This window comes from Cavia porcellus, unplaced genomic scaffold (assembly GCF_034190915.1).
Source record: "Cavia porcellus strain 051 isolate PalLab524CR breed Dunkin Hartley unplaced genomic scaffold, mCavPor4.1 scaffold_22, whole genome shotgun sequence".
NCBI lineage: Eukaryota > Metazoa > Chordata > Mammalia > Rodentia > Caviidae > Cavia > Cavia porcellus.
Window position 1 is genome coordinate 62,321,683 of NW_026947505.1, and position 18,745 is coordinate 62,340,427.

The following is an 18,745-nucleotide window of genomic DNA, read 5'->3' on the forward strand; positions in this document are numbered from 1 at the left end:
TTTGGAATATGTGCTCAAACCAGTTGTCAGCTGTCTTTCTCTGAAAATTGTCATCAAACAAAACTTTGAGATGTTACAAAAAGTCCTACGACAGATGTGGCAACGTTCTACTCAAAATCTATCTAAATACATAGTAGAACTTTGAGAACTTTATACATTCCAAGCACATTAGTAGTGAAAAATTGACCCACAAACTGAGGTTTAGTTCTCAGAGAATGAATTTGCTAACTATTCCATGGAAAGTTCAGTCTGTTTTAAAGAATAAAGTTCTTTTCACTTTGTTGATTATGTAACCTAATCTTATTTCAATACACAATTTAGCACATCAAATGCCCTAAGTTTTATGTAAAATGTTCATGAGGAGAGGCTAAATCCTGAATCCTGAGCCATCAGTCACCCTCTAGTCTGCTTTACACTGATTCTGATCATAATCCCAAAAGACACAATCCTGAGTATTGAAATCAGAAAGATCAAAATCCCTAAAATCTGAAGTCCCCGCGGCTGTCATATTCTCGTTCCCCTCCTCTACCTCTCTGTCTCTGTCTCTGTCTGACTGTCAGATTAAGTACATATTAATATTTGCAGTGAAAAGGCTTTCCTTTGTTTGATGTACTCACTTAAGTCACACTGTTCCCATGATTGACTAGTTGACTTTAAAATTCAAAAAGAAAATGGAAGTTAGATGCTTATTTTTGCCACTACAGTACATGTATATATTCCATTCATCACAAAATTTTTTACGGATATTAGTAACTATAGTTTGTTGACAAAAACAGCCATGTAAATGGAATTCTGTGCTGTTTCAATTTTATCAAAATCCTTGTTATGCCACATTTAGCCTGCCCTGTCTCTCCCCGTAAATATTGGTTTAAATGTCAGCCTTGAGTTAGTGGTTGTATCCTACCTGCAGTCTCCAGTGCAGCCTTAGCTTCCTAACCTAAATCAGCTCTCCATTTGGCACACTCCCACTGATGAATAAACTCCTTTGATTTTTTAATGTTCTTATTTTTCTTCAAGAACTGTAAGAATCTGGGCAGAGGAACTAATATTGAAGTAAACAGAGCACCGGGACTGAGAGGAAACATTCACGGGACACCCCGCCCCCAGGTTTCATCTTGTCATTGAAATGCCAGCGGAATAAACGGGTCGCTAATCAAACAGCACGGAGAGGTTAGGTCATTGGCAGCCTTTTTAGTCATTTTTGTGCCTTTCAAGAGTGAATTTGTTAGAATTATGCTGAATACCCACTTAAAGCCTCAGCTGATAAGCCTACCTGTGTTTTATAACTCTGCACTGTCAGAACTCATAACAAGTCAAACATTCTTTCAGTGGTGCTCATAAGGGAGGAAAAAAACCCCACAAATTTAAGAGTAATTTCAGATTGTAAATGAAAAGGAGAGGCACGACTGTTCATTTGCACCAATCATGCCTGCCTTTCATCTGCTCTGATTAGGCCGGGTGCCGTTTCATCAGACTCCTCCATCACCGAGCTGTCACTCCAGCCGTCTGTTGATTGAAAACAATCAAGGCTCTGATGGCACAATTATTCTGACCCTTTAACTAGAGGCTGCTGTGATAATGAAAGGTTGATTATGATAGTTTGTGCCTGTTTCAGTTTGCCAAGAAGGTTAATTTGGGCATCAGACGGATGTTTAATGGGCGCTTGCTGGCTACACTGAGGTAAATGAGAACGTGCAGTCTTGGATATTGCACGGATATAGTTTGGCTGTCAATCATTGTCATTTGGAGTTTGTGCCTCACACTCTGGAAATCACATTTTATTTTTTCCTTGGGATTTAATTTATTCTGTGCCCTGAGGAAGTTCTTTCACTCGGTGACCTTCACAGCAGTTCCCTCTGCCTTTTTTTTCTTTTTTTCACATGGAGCTCAAAGGCACAACACATCTAGAGAGCATTTTTCTTTCATTTTCACTTAAAAATGGAAACTTAAAAAATCCATCCTTATCACTGCCTTCCAATAGAGCAAATGTTTCCGTTCCGATTGTGCAGTGGGGAGGTATAAACGACAGGGATACTTTGGCCAGTTTGCTAATACAGCAGCTCGCACAGCTCTGTACATTTCCTGTGCTATCCAGCAAATGTAGTAAATGCAGAACAGGCACATAGCTGGGCGGCTGGCCCCATTGCTTCCCATTTCTCTACCAGCCCGCTCGGAGCAGTGTGTCACGTTTCTGCTTCCCAGCACAGCATCTTCTTGCCTTCCTGGGAAGCGTGTTGGGGAGGCTGCAGTAATGGAGACAGGTATTTGTCTCTAGAAGTACAAAGGTCATGAAGAAGTGTAGATTTCACTTTGTATGAATTCAGCACCTGCTCTGGTAACTGTTTGAAGTATAGCATAGAAATGATCTGGGCCCTAATAATGCTTTTTACCACATGTAACCAATATGCTAATGAGTTTTATCCGTCTTATATGTGTAGCTTTATATGTGGGGTCTTTATTTCTGTCTCCAGGCTGTGCGTGTAATGTCTCATGTATTCAGTGTCTGAGAGCTACAGTCAGTGTGCTGCTTTTTTGTTGTCTTATCTTTATTTCCTCTCATTTCAGGGGCATATTCTACTTAGCTGTGAACATTTTTTCATGTACCAATTGTAAAACAATTAGGTGACTAGATGTTCAAATGACAGCACAATACTGATTATAGTTTTGCTTCAAGTGTTCTGTTTTCACATTATTTACTTCTTGCTCTTAAAAAAAACTATTTGTTTTTGAATAGTAAAGAAAGTCATTAGGTGCTAATTCAGACTCACCTGAAAAGGCTCCAGAAGTGAATTAAAGCCTTGAATCTGGCTACTGTTTTCATTTAGGCCTCATTTATGCAGAAATGCTGTTTCAAATGTTTATTTTAAAGTGAATGAGAATAGGATTGTTGCATTGGTTCTTTACCATGCTGACCACTGAAGATTATCTGTGTCCAGCTCATTTGAAAATATGGATATAATCACCCTTAAGGATGGGTCATCACGTTATGTGAGTTATGTCTTATTCTTAAGCAGTGGAAAATATAAATATACTTAGGAGAGAAACATGTCAGTCAAATCAGCCAATAGTTTTTTGGTATTTAGAAAAATAGTGTAATGTTTAATTTTATTATTATCTATGGTATCAGTGACAATGAATGATTTTACTTTATCAATCTATTATGTTTGTAAATTAATGGAACTTCAGCAAATTCATTCCTTTTTTAAGGCAAATTATATGATGATTTCAAATTAGTGTTGGTCTCATTCTGACTGGCTTCTTCCTCCAACCTGTGTGGTCTTTATGTAGAAGTTTGAGAAAAACTTAAGTCCAAGATAGATGACTTGCTTTGTTCTCCCAGCCCTCCGTGACATGTCCCCCGCTGTGCTGTCACAGGGACTCAGTCCACCAAGACCAGGCCCCCTCCACAAGAGTGCACCCTCCTGGGTCCCTCTGAGCAGATTGCTTTGCATGGCCGGCCTATGCTGGAAATTACTGTTTCTAGGGCTGGGTCCAGTCCTTGGGTCTGGTTATCTCCTCCTCCGTCCTTTCATCTCTCACTTCAAAAGTCCACGTGCTCTTCCTCCTAACATTGTGAAGGATCAGATCTGTGATTTCTCCAGGTGTGCCTCACTGAGCAGGCACTCAGGGTTTGTCCCCTGAGGTTAAAACAGGTCCTTCCCTCACCTGTCACACAGATGAACTCTGTGACAGCCACTGTTTCTGCATGTTCCCTCACTACTGCAGCCCGCTTTCTTCAAATCTTCTCTGATCGTGGAGCCACTAGTTCTCCATCTTGGAGCCACCTTCCTCTTACCCATCTTCCTCAGACGGAGGCCACAGACGGAGGCCTCTAGGCCACACTGTCATCAAGACTGAACCTTTTCCAGGATTTTCTGACGTTTTCATTCGTACATACTTGATTTCTGTTTGGAGACTCACCTGACATTGACTTACTTTTAATGGCCCATTTATGCTTCACACTATTTTTTTAAGACTATTTAGGGGCTTCAGTCTCCCTGAAATGTCTATCTAGCCTCAAAAACTATGAAAATTGTAATGAGAAGTATCTTTTGTGAATAAAGATAGTTTGTGTACTCAAAGGTATTGCAGCGTGGGACTAGAGTATTCATTCTTCCCCAGTTGGTTTACTATGATAAAATGAAGTTAGAGAACATAGTGTGAGATATGCTTTTAACAGCCCAGTCGCCAGACTGAAATTCACATGGCAGAGGTGGTCCTTGGTGAGGATCCCAATCCTTGGCAGCATACACCGAGCCCACCTTCCCCGGCCGGCTCTGCGCTCCATCCGTCCCCTTAGCGGGCTGTCTGGCCCCGGTGGTGTTCATACACTGCTTCATTTGTCAGATTCCCCTCTCCAGTCTCTGCACCGCATACATCCCAGTGTTTCAAGTGAGCGTCTTTTCTTTTTATTTGGAGGCGGCCAACATTAAATTCTTGAATGTAGCTGAGGTATTTCCTGGACACCCAGATTCATCATGGTACCACTTATTTGAGGATTTGATCCTCTTTGTCAGTGGCCTGGGGCAGCTGCTTGGGCCTGTGAGGTCCGTTTGGTCATCCTGTTAAGGGTTTTATTTCAGGTAGGAGCACATGGGCCCAGTATTGGCTCAGTATTTGTAAATCAGTTCACAAAGAAATATTCAAAGGCTTGGTGCTCTCAGGATGCTCTAGGGCATGTTTACAAATTAATCAGCTCTTTTAAAACTGTAAAATTTTTTAATGTGCCCACATCATTGAAAACACCAATGCAATGACAATGTGGGAAAAAAAAAGGTCTTGCATGTGCCTGAAACTATCTACAAAAAATGGAAACTTCCAAGTTTATAGGATTTTTCACCCCTGAATTCAAAATTCCTGTATATGATTTATAGGGAAATATCAGGATTCTTGAGAGCAAGAATAAACCTTGAGTTTTATAGTCTTAACAGAGCTTGCAGTTGAATGGCAAATAAGAAAGAGTGTGTCTGTACTGATTAAAATATTCTTTCTCATCAGTTAAATTCCTGGCACTTGGTGAATACTCAAAAAATTGAGTATTGAATAAAAAAACTGAAAGAAAAGATTCATGGTAACAATAATTTTCCTACAGAAGAAAAAACCAAGAATATAACGAATCCACTCAATAATCATTATTTTAATTTTCTAAAACCACATATATGTGAACATACATACATACATAAATACAGAACCTGCCAAAAATGTATATACACTCCAGGAAAAGAAATATATACAATAAATATTTTAATGCTACATTTATTGAGACATCATAAAAATTAATAGATGCTCCTTTTAGCCTCTGTAATTGCAAAAGGTGCTCAGAGTGGTGGGCATTAGCCTGCAGACATTTATAAGTACACTGAACTGCTGTTTGGGTAACTGTGGTCACTTAGATCTGTACACATGCATTTTTAATTTCTTCTCTAAGACACAGCAGTGTAAGTGGGTTTTCTGCAATACATGACATCTTCCAGGGTTCCTATTCAGGGGTAACACCATCTACTGAAAGGAATCATACCACTGTATTTTTCTTTTCCTGAAGTGTGTGCACATTTTTGGGTGGCATATATATATATGTTGAGTTGAGATCTTGAGATTTAAGGGAACTCGTATGGACACATATTCATATTTTCAGTGGGAGACTCAAAGAAAGACAGTGTGTACTGAGCATTATGCAGGAGCAGCTACATTTAAGTTTATGCTTTTTATTCAATCATTTGTGATCTTACTTGAGATTTCCCAAAGCCACAGAATGTAAATTACTGGGTTAGAATTCTTTAATTCATTTTTGTGAATTCTTTAATTCATTTTTGTCAAAGTTGTGAAAGTTGGTACTTTATTGTGCTACCATGCTTTTATTATCACCCTACAATGTGTGAAGTATTTAATACTGTGTAATATTTTTCATAATCTACATTTTTTATAATTTACATTATTTATTAATCTACAATGTTAACCTCAAAATTTATTTCAATTTTATGTGATATTGTTTTATATAAAAAGTCTGAACGTGATGACATAGTAATGAAAGGATCATTGATTGAATTGAGGAACTGCTCCATCTCTTGGTGGTATATTTCCAGGTATTGTCTGTCATAGTTTCATAAGCAATTTCATATATATTGTCTCACCCATTCTCTTAGTGAACCCTGTGATGTGGGAAATATCTTTTTTGTTTTATAAATGATGGAAAGGTAGTTTCAATGTAGTTACCTACATTGAAAGGTAGTTACAGTATGATATTTCTGTAATTGTTTATGTGTTTGATCAAATGTGAGGTAACCAAGAATGACTTTCATTTCTCCTGCAACATCATTGGTTAGGGTGATATTGTTTGTGTTTTATTGTCCTGTTGGCCATTCTTACTATTTAAAAAGTTTTGTATACACTATAGTGGGTATCACATATTTAAAGACAGTCCAGACATAAAATTTGAATCAACAGAATACTACATATTTATACTTACATATAAGAACATAATTTGGGATTTTAAATAGTACCTGAAAGCAGTTACCATAGAAATTTGAAATGTATGCTTTTTGTTTCGAGATTGTTTTATTTTTACAAGGGATGTTTATAGTTAGATTAGATAACAGAATTTGGTCTCAGTTATTCAGAAAGAAAGAAGCTGGTGTAACCTGTTCTCAGCATGGGATCCCATACACACAGATCTTTACATGCATACATGTGAATATACTTTTGCTGAGTACAACAAAAACCTTCCTTTGTTTCTTTGGAAAAAAATTATTCATGCTATTGAAACCTTGGCTTGAATGCTCGTTTACAGTGATTGATTTTAGTTGCTCTGCCCCTAGGAACTTGGGAGGATTTTACTTTGGAATATTTTGGGTGGTTCCTTAGGTTACATACATTCTAGAGGAGGTAGAAGAGACTCATCAAACTCACAACTAATTCATTTAGCAGCTGAATGTCTAGCCAAATGCCATCCATATCTTTATGCTGCTCTTTTTTTTTTTTTTTTTAAACTGGCTTTTTGAACATCAGCTCAGTTTGAAAGGATAGCTGTCATAAGATACTAACCTGACCGCTTTTCCTATCTTTCTTTTCATCTGGATATATAACTTACCTTTAAAAAAATCTTCTTGTGTTATGAGATGGAACCAAAGTAAAACAGGTCAATTTTTTACCTTCCTAAATATCTGGAAATTAAATGTGACAGGTCTTAGAGTGCTTTGCATGTAGTTCCTTTAGTCATGTGTTTTTATTTTCATCTGTGGGTAAGACGTGTTCAATATCAAGGATTTTGCTTTTAGAGCCCTGCAGTATGTATAAAAATGATTATCAGTGCATAACTTTTATGTAAAAGGTGAAAATCAGAGCACTTATCAATTAACTTCATGAAAGTTTAATCAGTAGAAAGACCATATCATATTATCACACCTGGTAGGCTGAATACTGTTTATAAAATGTCAGCTTTTTTTTTTTGAGAATATATGATCTTGAACCTCATCAGACTTGATTCTGTTGAAATAGTCTTCTTTAAGGAAAAAATGCACTATTTCTGTAGTCAGCCATAATGGTTAATGTGCAACCTCCCTTGAAAAATCTGTTTTACAGGCAAAATGTTAACACAGTTTTAATTATAGCACGTAAGTGAGCACTGTTGTAATTTGTAATGTTCCTCCATGGTAACATTTTCATTGTCTGGTAGAAGAAAATACTCCAACCCTGCATCCTCGCTTTCTGGTGCTTTTGCATTTAATGCGAATGCTATCTTAAAAATGAGAATGTGACTACAAGATTTTGTGCATTTATTTATTAGTACAAGCATTCTTTTCTGTGGCAGTCATTATTCTGGTTTAATAGGTCACTCTTTGTTACCTTACATAATTCATATTAAAGAGGTGAGCTGGGTATAGCATGGCAAATCTTAATACCTGCTCACTTACATTAAACAAAGTTCTCACTTGTACAGTCTAAAAAACTATTAATCTTAGGAGGATATTATGTGAAAGTTTTGTTTATTAGAACTCAGGGCATTTTAAAATAGTATAAAGTAGAGTACCTTGATCTGTATACAACAAACGTTGACCTTCCCTTTGAGGATATGGGATTATAGAGCGCATGTTGGTAGTCTATTTAGAAAGGAAAAACTCTGCCTGTGCACCATTACTCCTGTTCCAGCGTGCTGCCCATCTTCCCACTCCGTGGTGCCCAGATGTGGCTAACATTCCTGCTCTTTGGTGGAGGCTCAGGAACATCCGTACTGACTTACTCCCATGGCCTTTGTCCATTTCTGAAATTCCACACGTATGGGGTGTATGCTGCTTTTTGGGCGTTGAGGGAAGACTTGTGCCCTGGTTCCTCTGAAGGGTATGTCACAGCTGGCAGGGACATAGAAACATGTCCCTGCAGAGAGGAGGGCTCAGTTTGCACTTTCAACAAAGCTGTCTACAACCAAAATTTAGAAAGGTGAATAACAATAGCTGCCCTTGGCTGAACGGCCTGAATAAGGGTATGAACAAAAGTACTGCTCATTGTTTACTCAGCTCTGGTGGACATATTCTGTGATAAGAGCATTCTTTTCTGTGAAAACAGAGTATCTGTGGGCCAAGATAAAGAAGTAGTCATCACTTTTGTCATATAGGTTTTATGTTTTGTTAGTGTTGCTCCAAAAAATTTGATCTTATCTGGTGAGAGCCTGCTTTGTAAGGACACATGCAGTACATATTTACAAGGTATAAAGGCACTTCTGTAGAGGAGAGTGTATTCTGGGATTTGGGATAACTTCATAATTAGCATACTCTCTGGAAATCCATGAGAGTAAGATTTCTTATTATTTTAAAATTGCTTCGAGTTTTATATGCACACATATGGACATAAACAAGCAGAGTTAGACCTCAAAACATCTGCTTCTTTAAAAGAATCGGTCTTGTTAGATTTCAAAACAGCAGCTTGAGTGTGTTGGACATGAACAGTAAATGATCACGTATCAATGATTTGATATTTTTGTAAATGTAGCATTTATCCATATTATTGATGTATTTTTAAAATATGTATGAGTACTTTGTGTATGTTAGTTTTTCTTTTCTTATGGTTGTGGGGCTCAAACCCAGGTCTTTGCTTGTGTTAGGCAAGCCCACTATCATGGTGGAGCGACATTTCTGGCCCAAATACATATGTTAATTGAATTAGAGCAACATTTATAGAATTTAGGATTATATACTATTATAGTTAGTATTATATTCCCTAAGAATGCAAAAAGTAGAGATGTTTTACAAAACTAAAAGAAAATGTTGTCTTTTCCATATTATTTTGGGCTAGCTTTAGTTGACAAGGAATAACCTGGGATTAAAATACATATTCCCATAAAAAGTGAAATAATAATTTGACTTGAAATATGTTCTTTTTCTAAAATAATTTTTAATTACAAACTCAAGTATTACCATTAAATATTTGTTGTATATTTCTGAAGTAATCTTTAAGATTCATTGAAAAATATTGTCAACCTATCTGGTAACAAAGTATTCCCATTTAAAAAATAGACTTTATATTTTTAAATCAGGAAACATTGAACTTATATTGAACTTGAGTATATTTGTCTGGATTCTACCTTAAAATAATTATTGATGGAAAAGTAGTGACAAGATGATATGGTAGAAAATACATTGTTTAATTTAAAAACTGGGTTCCTAGTTACAGCTTTTTTTTTTTTTTTGCTAATTACTTACATGACTTGGGTGAAGTCATCTATCTCAAATGGATTTTATTTCATCTGTAAAACTGAGAATCTTGAGCAAAGTACAATTTAAAGTTTCTTTTGTATTGGAAGTTTTATTATTTATTTGAAAGCTGAAAAGACTGCAGTGTTCATTGGGCTGTCAAGAATCTCAAATAGAAGTGGCAGGCACCAACAGTGTGAAGGAGGGAGAAGGGTTTACACCTCTAAATTCAGGGCACTGGATGTGGCATTGTAGGTTTTAGAGAGCTTATAAAGGTCTCTTGATAAAGAAGCCCATAAAGACAAGATAAAATAGGGAACTGAAGCCTGTGGTAGATAAACAAGTCCACAAAACAATTTGTATTGTTTGTTCAAGAGAAAGTAAAGAAATAGTCCAAGAGCAGTTGTGAAGTTTTTTTTCCATTTATGCTACAAATATTTAGAGCTATTTATGGCAAGGACTGTCATATTGAAGATGAGACAGGTGAATTGAGTTTGGATGAAGCTCTAGCTAATGTTCTGTTTATAAAGAAACAATTCTCTGTTGGGCTCAAATGAATTGAGTTAGGCAAGTACATGAGCAAACTCCTGCTCTTCTTAGACAGGACAATCCTCTGTGTTTCAAATGGTGTAGGGAAATCTTGCCTAAATACTGTGTTTTCTAAGTATTCTTTACTGTATCTTCCCAAACTGAATCAATATTTTCCTTTCCAGTCTTGCCGGCTTTACCAAAAAAGTGGGAGGTAAGATTTTCACATGCTTCATTTCCTCCCTGCATTACAGGAAGGGAGCAGGACAGCAATGTCACAATGAATAGGAGAGAACAGGATTTCATCCTCTGCTGAGGTGCCCTTTCTCCTTGTAGTGACATCATTGTAAAGCTGCCAGTTTGCAGAATAATCTTTTTCAAGCATAATTGTCAAAACAAGCTCAGAGTTAACTGTGGGTTCCGTGGCGCCTCGGTGAGGAATCAGTCTTCTGACTTTTTAAAATCTAAGACCCTCCAGTCACTACTGAGATTCCTCTGTACAGCCTTCCAACAATTCAGCGTAGCAGTGCATAGTGTCCTGATTGAGTTCAAACCATAGTTAATATTTTGAAGTGGTCTGTTATTTTGAAAATTTTTTTTGCTATTTATTTCATTTTTGACTGAATCAGAATTATTCTTGTTTTCAGTGGGGTTTTTTTGTAAAAGTAAAAAGAGAGCATAGTAATATCTTTACATTTATTTATTATTGCAAAAGCAGAAGTGTGAAGTGTTTATATATATTTGACTTACTTTATGTGACTGCTAACATAAGTCAGTCGGTTATAATTTATCAACCTCATGGAACCAGGCTCTCAAAACATATCACTTATAAAATTAAGTTAATGAAGTATCATATATATTAATTACATATTAATTTAATCATCTCTATGCCTTCATTGGAAACAGTATGCTTAACTCTAGTAAGACAGAAATTTACCCTAGTGGATGGAATAATGTAGTTTTCTGAAGGAAATATATGATACAGGAACACTTTTTTATGAACAAAAATTCATCTAAAATTTTTGTATTTAACAATGCAAGGCCATTGGCATTTATATCAGGTAGGAGTTGTGCACTCCAAATCCCTCATTCTGGCTACAAGATACAAACCTGCATTTTGTCCAAAAGCGCCAAGTAATTCATATATATACAAGTAAGGTCAGACAGTGGGAGAATAGTTTATTGCAAATTGCACACACCTTTGATATACAGAAAAGATAAAGCCACCAAGTGTAGATAAATAGTCTGAAAATGTTAGTAAATTATAGAAGTGTGAAAATTATGTAAGATCTGTAAGAAGTTAGAAATGCTGGAAAGAAATAAGACAAAAATCACCTGAGAACATGCAAAAATTGTAATACCTAGTATGTAGGAAGTTGAATGTGGAACATGTCATCATCCAGGTCACATGAAGTGGCAGACAGAAAGCCAGAAGCTGTTCAGTAATAGGTCGCAATGGTCACCATTTCACTGCCAGTTAGAGATTTCTTTAAAAGCAGACCATGGTTGAGGCTTGTATACTTCTCAAGCAGTTAATGACACCATTTGCTAGGAAGATAAACATTAACTGGGATGGAAGATTGATTATGACATAGGAAGAACTGATTTATTATGAGAGAGAAAAATAATTAAATGGGCAACACTATACTATAAAAAGATGCTGTAGTGACATGGATATTTGTCTGAGGGTTCTCCAGTGCTGTTTTCGATAATATTCTACAGTGTATGAAAAATGCAGAGGTATAAGGATGTAAGGGTGCTGAGAAATTGCTTATAGAGCAAAACAGTATCAACTGGAATTGCTCAGTTAGGGGCAATATCAAAGTTTACGTTTCAGAAAATTGTACCTAGTGCATAAGAAATGACCTTGAATAGCATGACTTTATCCCTGGAACTTTAGAAGGATCTGCAGGCAAAGAATGAAAATTCATTCATTAAGTTGTTGAAGTATCTCTCTAGAGAAATAATTGGAACCCCTCCCTTGAAACTGCAGTTGGGGGACCAGCGGGGAAAGACTGTGGTGCCACATGTGAAAACCCTCTCTACCTCTGGCAGATACCTCATGATTCATGAGTTACATTCTTCTTTTACAACAACTTTGATTATTGCTGATGTTACCATACTTAGATTTTTTTTTCCTGTTAGGTTGATATCTTATTTAAATTTAAAAATATCATCTTCTATAAAACATCTAAAGTATCATTCATCTTTCTCCCATAGGGCTTCCACACTGTTAACTAGGGGCATTCTTTTTTTTTGTTTCTTTTCACTCAATAATAATTAAGAGAGTCACTTCACTGCATAGTAGAAGTGAATTTACTTCATGTTGAAGCTAAAAAGTAAGCACAAAATGGACCTCGCCATTTGAAGCCATTCTTCAAGTGAATGCAGAAACTCTGACAGTCAGGAATCATCCAGTGCCTCAGAAAACCTAATGATTTGTACTAGAAGAAAATCCAGATGATTTTGCTGAGGGACAATGATGTGAGAATACATTTCCTGATCCTTCCTCCTGTAGACCAGGCATGATCTAAACAGAGAGGCCCAGAGCCTGAATGCCATGAGTTAGAGAGCACGTAAAACACAGTAAAAATTACTTAATATGCAAATTCATTGCTTTTTCTTGCTAACTCTTCCAGATCCACTTCAGAAGTTCTAGTTGAATTAGGTATTGCTAAGAATAATTTGTATATATTGACTAGAAACATTAGGCATACTTTTTTATGTTAGTCTATGGGAGTATTTAGCAAACTTAAATATTGTCACATTAATTAAATGACTTCATTGTTTCATAAATGTATTTTTTGATGGCATTCTAAAATTAATGTTTAATTTTATTATTTTTGACTTAGTGAACTTGCTTTAGTTTTAGGAAATTCTCTTTGGCTATAACCAAAAGTTCTTTTGTTCTTGAAAAAGATCTGTAAGGGAAATTAAAAGGGTATATTATATTCTGATATCTTGTCCATAATACAAAGATAAACTCTTCTGTATCCTATTTGTGAAAATGATCTTAAAATTGTCAGTATCTTACATGTGCAGGTAACAACTGTCTTCAAGGTGAAAACTGAAAGAAACAAATAAAATTGATAAGCCGTAATCTTATTTTTTTTTTCTCTTCTGCTTCCTGTTAGACCTACCAAAGGGGTGCGGGAAAGTCATTTTTCTTTCTAAATCATTCTAGTAGCGTCGCATTGATTTTCTCTCAAGTACACCCTGTGGTCTCAGATGATCGCGTATTTTCTTACGTATTCCTATTGTGATACAGCACTTGGCTCACAAGTTGACACATGTTACTTGAGCTGTGACGGCACTGCTCATTGTTGACATTTCCTAGTGGTGGGTACACAAGCCTCTCATGCATGAAACGTAAGAAAACAGGCTGTTTCACAACAGTATTTTCATAATTTGAAAAGTTATTACTGTTCACCCTAAATATCATTAGCCGCCATCAGTGTTGCTTAACATTGCTCCTACCTTCTAGAACAATGTCTTGAGTTATTTTGTGTCTCTGCTGATATAGAAAGTCCTTTCCTTAAGTGTCAAAATGTTTTACTGCCATAGTGGTTTGTAGCAAAAATTGTATTAATTGTCTGAAAGAATAGACGGGGACTTGCCTGTGTGCCACTGTGGCTGGGCTTTCCTCTTTGCTCCTTTCCTCTCATCTCTCTGCCCTCTGTTTCAGCTAGCTGTGAGGTGGCTGGAACATAACTGCCATTACCAGTACATGGATGAGCTCCTGCAGTGCATCCGCTTTGGCCTCATGGATGTGGATACTCTCCATACAGTCGCCCTGTCGCACCCGCTGGTCCAGGCAAGTGAGACTGCAACAGCCCTTGTCAACGAGGCCCTGGAATACCACCAGAGCATCTATGCACAGCCCGTGTGGCAGACCTGCAGGACCAAACCACGCTTCCAGTCGGACACTCTCTATATTATTGGTGGGAAAAAACGTGAGGTCTGTAAAGTCAAGGAACTTCGATACTTTAATCCCGTTGACCAGGAGAATGCCCTCATAGCCGCCGTTGCCAACTGGAGTGAGCTGGCTCCCATGCCAGTGGGAAGGAGCCACCACTGTGTGGCTGTCATGGGGGACTTTCTGTTCGTGGCAGGAGGAGAAGTGGAGCATGCCAGTGGCAGAACCTGTGCTGTGAGAACTGCCTGTCGCTATGACCCCCGGAGTAATTCCTGGGCAGAGATAGAACCCATGAAAAACTGCCGGGAGCACTTCGTCCTGGGTGCCATGGATGAATACCTCTATGCAGTCGGGGGCAGAAATGAGCTGCGGCAGGTTCTGCCAACAGTTGAGCGGTACTGCCCCAAGAAGAACAAATGGACTTTCGTGCAGTCCTTTGACCGGTCCCTTTCGTGTCATGCTGGATATGTGGCTGATGGTCTTCTGTGGATATCAGGTAGAATGTACCTTATATGTTGGATTTATCAAGAATTCTTTCACTGTGGCATAAATTTAAAAGTCAAGCTTTGGTAGTATAGCCATCTATCGTTGAACAATTGAGCCAGCCATGGCACTTCTAGTTCATAATCATTTTCTGAGCAACTGCTCGAAAGAGAACGGTGTAACTAAAAGTACTTGTGACTTTCTGAGTAATTAGTGATATAGAAATTCAAGATGTAAATTAACGGCTCATCATACCTGTTTTTCATCTATTGTTTACATTATTAGCTTTTGATGATTCTGTGGTTTACCTGGGTCCTTTCCTTTTTCTTTTACTCTTCAGTCCCTGCCTTTTCCTAGTTACAGTTTTGCATGTAACTGTCTGTGAGGCATCTACTATAAATATCACAAAATGAACCTGTGCTTTCAATTCTACTGTGGATAAATACCTCGAGTGCTGTGCTGTCCTTGGAAAGGTTTGGCCATTAGGGAACAAAGTTGCATCTTCTCTTAATTCGGAGGGTAAATCCCCATATTGCAACTCACAAGTGTACTTGCATTTTGGGTTTATTCAGGACAAAGAGGAATAGGAAGACAAGTATCTTAAGTATTATTGGTAGCTATGCTATTTGTACTTGGGAGAAATAATCAGCTTTACGAGGTAGACGTTTCTCAGCTTTATTCAATAATCATCTCCAGTTTTTTTTCACAGCTGTTTTGACAAAATTCTCCCTTGCTTTAAATTTGTTTGCACTCTGTTTACTTTTGTTTTTGTGCTGTCCTCATTAATGGAGAGACAGTGGCAGGCTCGGCTTTTCTGGGTGATTCCTCAATTATTGATAATTCACTAACTTTCATTGTTGTAACCTAGGTTTAAGTGCTTGATAAATTAATAAGGAAATTAATGAATGCAGTTAAGATACAAGTAAGGGATGGGATAAATAATAGCCCAATAATTGCTGGTCCCGTATACCAAATGAACATTAACAATGAATGTGCACGTTAGTGTATGTAGATATATTTAAATAAAAGCCTTATTTATCTGCTGGCATCTTCCTTGTTCTTTAAATATGTGCCTCAGCAGTTAAGAAAACAGCCACCAGGACTATACCCTGTTGTTTTGACTAAAGAAACTTCAAGGTGGCTACAAATAAGTTTTTGATAATAAAGCCAGATTTGTACTTTTTGGACAATAGAAAAATGATGGATTTATGAAATCAGTGTAATTTATGTTTTCTCTCAATTTACATTCCTTCTATTGACCTATATGATTTTATACTTAAATTTTTCATGAGTTTATCATTAATATTACAATAAACATTCCTTGTTTTGAAATGTAAAATTAGCTTTGTAAAAAATGGGAGTTTCCTGTACATAGTCCTAGTAATACCTTTCTAGAGAAGCTTAAGAAGGCACAGAAGCTCATCTCAGACTGGCTAGATTGATCATCCTGGAATCAAGCTGACTGTCCTTTCAGTATGGACCTATATGTTTCTTTGTCCATTTTATTAAATCTATCAACATATTATATATCTTTTACTATCTCACTTTGCTTCTGTGAATGGAAGTACATTTTCTTTGTTCTTATTTTGCACTAAAGTATGCAGCCTGTGTTAACTATACTTAATGAAAACAATATTAATTTTCTCAGGTTTGTTTCTCCCTACTGTGTACTTGAGATGAGAAACACACTTTCCTGTGTGCAGTACAATAGCTGTAATTGGAAAGAAGAGGAAATCACCAGTGACTTTTCTAGTACCTTCAATCATCTTCCTCTTTCCTCAGGCCCAGCTTATAATAAATCAATTGTAAATCTAAACATGAATAGGGAGGGGTGACCAGATTCAGCCATAGGCCCCTTTAAAAAGGCAGGTATATTTTATTACCCCTATTTCCGATTTAGAAATGTTCACCTGATTTATTGGAGCGCAAGAACATATTTGACACTATTTTTATCTTTGACCAAATACTCAAGTATTTCCAATTTAATTGGTGGGGAATTGAATCATCATATCCTTCTGGTATCTGGCAAGCACTGCCTGAGGTAGCAGTATATAGATTACAGAATGTGGATTTTAGAGGCTTAGTTCTGTCCTGTAGAACACATGATGAGTGTTTCTTTAGAGACTCAAAATTTCCAACATGCTCACTCTCTCTCTTCCCTTTTTTTGTTCATTTTGGGGGCAAGGGAACCTGAAAAAATTTCTTTAGTTTTTAAAGTGTGACAAGTAGGGAGAAATTCAGAAAAATCAGTGTATGGCTATCCCCATTAACATCTCATTTAAGATGTTAGAGATGGTCAAAATTTACAGGCTTCTATAGCATTTGACATTGTGACCCAATTCACAAATGAGTCCCATCCCATTTCAATTTGAAATTCACAGTATTGGAGTAAATATTAAATATAAGTAAGTATTAAATATCCTGAAGTTGTGTTTTAAAATACATGGTCTCTGTTGAACTGCTAAAAAGATCCTTTTGTTGTGAGGAAAATTGAATCCTAAGATCATTTTATAAGCACAACTTTTATTTTTATCAAATGGCAGCAAGATAATGAGAAGCTAGCTACAAAATTAGCATTCTGAAATGATAAAAATAAGACAAATGCTATTGCTTTACCAAAAAACAATATATTTAATGCTTTCCAGATGTTTTGGTAAGTGCTATATCCTTATGTAATGCGTATAAATAAAAGACTAATTTTGCAAACACTTCCTACCCTCTAGAAGCTGACATTCAAAGTTTTTCAGTTATTCCAATGAAAGAACATGTGTTAAAGCTTCTTTAACTTCCTAGAAGCCTGCTTGTTTCTATCTTTATTAAATTTCTATAACACTTGTGTTGTTTTCATTTAAAATAACTTCATTCAAATCCACTAAAGCGACTTTGGATTTTCTAGTGTCAATTAAAGTTAGGACAATGTAAAATTTCATTAACATTTAACAAGTATTACAGTTTTAGCTTTCTGTGTGCAGACATTATTCTTCTAGCACCTAAATTTTCAATAGAAAATACCAGAACGAATTTCATGGAGGTTGAGTTATGGTGTGCTAAGACAACAGAATATAGTTGCACACACCTGTGAAATTTCTCTCCTTCCTGCCAATCTTGAGATTCTATGCAAAGGGCAGAAAGGTGGGAAACACTGGCAAGGAGGATTTTGGGTGTAATACTGAGGAAGAAATCAGAAAAGACAAATGGACAAAGTCATTTGGTTACAGGGACCAAAACCAGAACAGAAAGTGCAATGCATGAGACCTGTTCAATATCACACAGACATTGGGATCCAAAATATGTCCACTGTGTTTGTAAATCAGAAGAATTTCCATGAAAGCAATTTCCGGGGAGTGGAAGGAGGTGGAAACTAGAACAATGTAGTTGAAGGTGTGACTGGAATATTAAGAGGGTAGACGACGGACACAAGCTACAAGGCAAACTACACTACACAGATAAAGCTACACTACTTTGGGATAAGTTGTCTTGACCTAAAATCATGGGCAGTATCATCTTATCAAGAAGTTTTCCAATTATTGTCTGGCTCATTGTGGACTCCTGTCTACAGGAATAGAATGGGGTTTTTCTAGGTACACATATATTTCAGTCCCCAAGAGACCCACAGGTTTTTCTTAAAAATATATTTTGGCTTTAGGAGAAGAAAAGGAGAGTAGAAGATTAAAATCCTTCTACTTAGATGGAGAAGTTTAGCTGAGGAAAGAGCATAATTTAAAAAATAATTTACAGATGAGGGAAAAAGTAAAATTGAGATGGATGGATGAGGGGCTTCCATTTGGTTGGTAGACGTTGAGAGGGTCTCTGAGGAGCCAAGAATAGTGATACATCCTGGGGTGCAATACTGACAAGTGACACAGAGTCCTCAGCAGGGAGTTGGTGGAAAGATGGATCTCATACAGAGGAAAGAGACTCCACCCAAGCCTGGAGGAAAGGAGCTGATGATGGTGTGTGCCTGGGTACCACAACTGAGGGTCAGGAACTTGAGCAGGTTCCTTGTGAAAGACAGAGTGATCTTTTGAGATTGTTCAGTGCTAAAACTAGGTAGAACCTGACCTTGGAAAACACCTCCAGAATATAAAACAGAGGCAGACAACAGATTTTGAAAATTAATTTTTCAAGATCATAC

General features: G+C 37.0%; 1 protein-coding gene across 14 annotated transcripts in view; it reads left to right on the forward strand.

Moving 5' to 3' along the window:
• The window catches only part of Klhl32 (kelch like family member 32), a 187,634-nt gene that overhangs the window by 147,810 nt on the left and 21,079 nt on the right, over positions 1-18,745 (forward strand). For 11 of the 14 annotated variants that reach the window (XR_010042025.1, XR_010042026.1, XM_063233272.1 and 8 more), the window contains one exon: positions 13,897-14,623. Coding sequence is in view for 12 of the 14 variants with exons in the window: in XM_063233272.1 (XP_063089342.1) it covers positions 13,897-14,623 (727 nt within the window). In the remaining 2 variants the exon portion in view is untranslated. Of the gene's footprint in view, positions 1-13,896; positions 14,624-18,745 lie in introns of those variants that run through there. The other 3 variants (XM_063233277.1, XM_063233278.1, XM_063233279.1) reach the window with 2 other exon arrangements.